General features: G+C 36.0%; 2 protein-coding genes across 2 annotated transcripts in view; one reads left to right on the top strand and one right to left on the bottom strand.

The window, feature by feature from the left end:
* The first annotated feature begins 121 nt into the window (after positions 1-121).
* Positions 122-1,854, top strand: LOC100641047 (flocculation protein FLO11-like). Its single transcript, XM_019997838.1, has 5 exons — positions 122-337; positions 385-459; positions 526-603; positions 657-684; positions 741-1,854. Exons 1-5 carry the CDS (start codon positions 287-289, stop codon positions 1,757-1,759), a joined length of 1,251 nt encoding a protein of 416 aa, XP_019853397.1. The 5' UTR covers positions 122-286; the 3' UTR covers positions 1,760-1,854.
* Positions 1,855-2,321: 467 nt separating this feature from the next.
* Positions 2,322-2,601, bottom strand: part of LOC109582826 (speckle targeted PIP5K1A-regulated poly(A) polymerase-like) — a 3,027-nt gene continuing 2,747 nt past the window's right edge. The window contains exon 5 of the mRNA XM_019997807.1: positions 2,322-2,596. Coding sequence (XP_019853366.1) covers positions 2,322-2,596 — 275 coding nt within the window. The remainder of the gene's footprint in view (positions 2,597-2,601) is intronic.

The following is a 2,601-nucleotide window of genomic DNA, read 5'->3' as shown; positions in this document are numbered from 1 at the left end:
ATTTTTAATAAAAATATCATAATTCATTCTGTTTTGGGAGAATGGCTGAAAGCATGTGATGGAGAGATAGGGAGGAATGAGGAGGAAGGTAGGGTCAGTGTGTGTAACATGTTATTAGGAGGAGTAAATATGTGTACAAACAAAAAGATGGCTTTAAAGAGATTGCTGATGTAGCAGAGGCAAATCCTTTTTATACTGACATTTTATAGGTTTAAGTAATCGAAGAGCTGAAACATATGGGGAAGGCTCAAGATGCGTTGAACACAATACTTCATGGGTAGCTAGAATGAGTTCTAGCAGTGTAACACTTCCTTTCCCTCAAGCTGGCTGCTATCAGGTAATTAATCATATCATACTTCTTTCAATTTCTTAGTATTGCTATAGTATCAATGCTCTAATGGTGCCGTTACAATATTCATTCTTGGTCAATCATATCATTGCAGTCAAGCTGGAGAAGTGGTATGTTTAAGTTCTGAGGGCCGAGGGAAAAGGGAAAGCATTTATATAGTTCCAATTCTCCATTAGTTAACAGTTAATCAAGTCAACAACAGTGTAACATACACAGGAACAATTATATGTCCTTCATGTCTTGAGATATGTTATGTAAGTCAACTTGGCCTTTGTATAATAGTACACTGTATTTAAAAAATTTTTAGGACGACTTTGAGAATTGCCCTGAAGCAGGTAACAAAAAATGTATTATCAAAATGTTTTATTTTAAAGTATACATGTACATGTAGCTGCACTTTATCAAGTGGGTACTTCTACTACATCATCATCAGCCACATCTAGCAGTTCTTCTACTAGCACTGGAGTCTCTAGCATGACTTCATCTAGTGCTTCAACTACCAGTAGCACCTCTTCTTCTGCAAACACTATTAATGCTACGCCTGGCCCCAGTGCTACAAATTCTGTGTCTTCTCAAAGTTCCCAATCAAACAATGCTACTCCTAGTAGTACAACAAACATTGTCAATGCTACTCCTAGTAGTACAACAAACATTGTCAATGCTACTCCTAGTAGTACTACAACAAACATTGTCAATGCTACTCCTAGTAGTACTACAACAAACATTGTCAATGCTACTCCTAGTAGTACTACAACAAACATTGTCAATGCTACTCCTAGTAGTACTACAACAAACATTGTCAATGCTACTCCTAGTAGTACAACAAACATTGTCAATGCTACTCCTAGTAGTACTACAACAAACATTGTCAATGCTACTCCTAGTAGTACTACAACAAACATTGTCAATGCTACTCCTAGTAGTACTACAACAAACATTGTCAATCCAACTCCTAGTAGTACTACAACAAACATTGTCAATCCAACTCCTAGTAGTACTACAACAAACATTGTCAATGCAACTCCTAGTAGTACAACAAACATTGTCAATGCTACTCCTAGTAGTACTACAACAAACATTGTCAATCCAACTCCTAGTAGTACAACAAACATTGTCAATGCTACTCCTAGTAATACAACAAACATTGTCAATGCTACTCCTAGTAGTACAACAAACATTGTCAATGCAACTCCTAGTAGTACAACAAACATTGTCAATGCTACTCCAAGCAGTAGAGCAAGTGTGTCCTCTAGCAGCAGTAGTAGTTCCAGTTCTTCCAGCAGCAGTTCTTCTATCAGTACAACTGCTCCTAGTACTTCTCCTACTAGCAGTGGATATTGCCTCATTCCATTCCTCAGTCTCATACTGTTTGGAATTTTAACTGCTACTTTGATGAATATTGCCAATTGACGTTAATTTTTATTGTTAATTTGTGTTTAGTTTTTTTTAGCTCAGTGATATGTATTTTTATGATTTTAAAAGATAATTTATCTAGTTTAACCAGTTATAATAGTCTCAGTGATTGGTGGTAAAATTGTGGGGACAAACATACACAGTTGATTATAAGAGTGTTATAGTGAGAGTATATACTATTAGATCTAGAACAATGTCAATAGTAAATATCTTTACATATAAGGACTTGTAATAAGTATAAATTTCCACTTCATTAGATTCATTCCTTATTAGTCTCATAGCCAGTCCCCTCTACAAAGCAAGGGTCTGGTCTATTACCATACATTACCTCATTCATCTTTCAACCTTACTTCTTTAATGTGTTTACAACTCATAATATTGATTGTAATTGTACGTACCATACTTAAATGCCAACAGTCCAGTAATAATAATTAAAATCAATTTATTCTTTTAGATATGTTTCAAATTTGGTGCCGCTTTATCAGTTACAGGATCACTTAATTAATTTAAACAAGAGGCAAAATGAAATTAGTTTACTGAAAACGTGGCCAAGCATGGGTCATGATAAACAAAGCTTTTTAAAGAAAGCAAAGAAAAGAGAGAATTCAGACGACATACTAACATCATTCACAGTTAATGCTACAGACACAACAATCTCCTCTCGTTTCTTCCCCCTGTAAGATGAAGGATCCATTGAAGAGAGAGTGAACAGCAAGACAGGGCTGGTATTAGTACTACCTGTAGCTAGTCTTGCATCATGACGCCTCTTCCACCTCCTACCCCTCCAACTGTTAGTGTATGTAGTGCAAGTGATGTTAGTCGGGAAAGGAAGACCTTGG

The sequence above is a fragment of the Amphimedon queenslandica genome, unplaced genomic scaffold, assembly GCF_000090795.2.
Source record: "Amphimedon queenslandica unplaced genomic scaffold, v1.1 AMPQUscaffold_13351, whole genome shotgun sequence".
Lineage (NCBI taxonomy): Eukaryota > Metazoa > Porifera > Demospongiae > Haplosclerida > Niphatidae > Amphimedon > Amphimedon queenslandica.
This window is presented reverse-complemented; position numbering and strand designations above follow the sequence as displayed.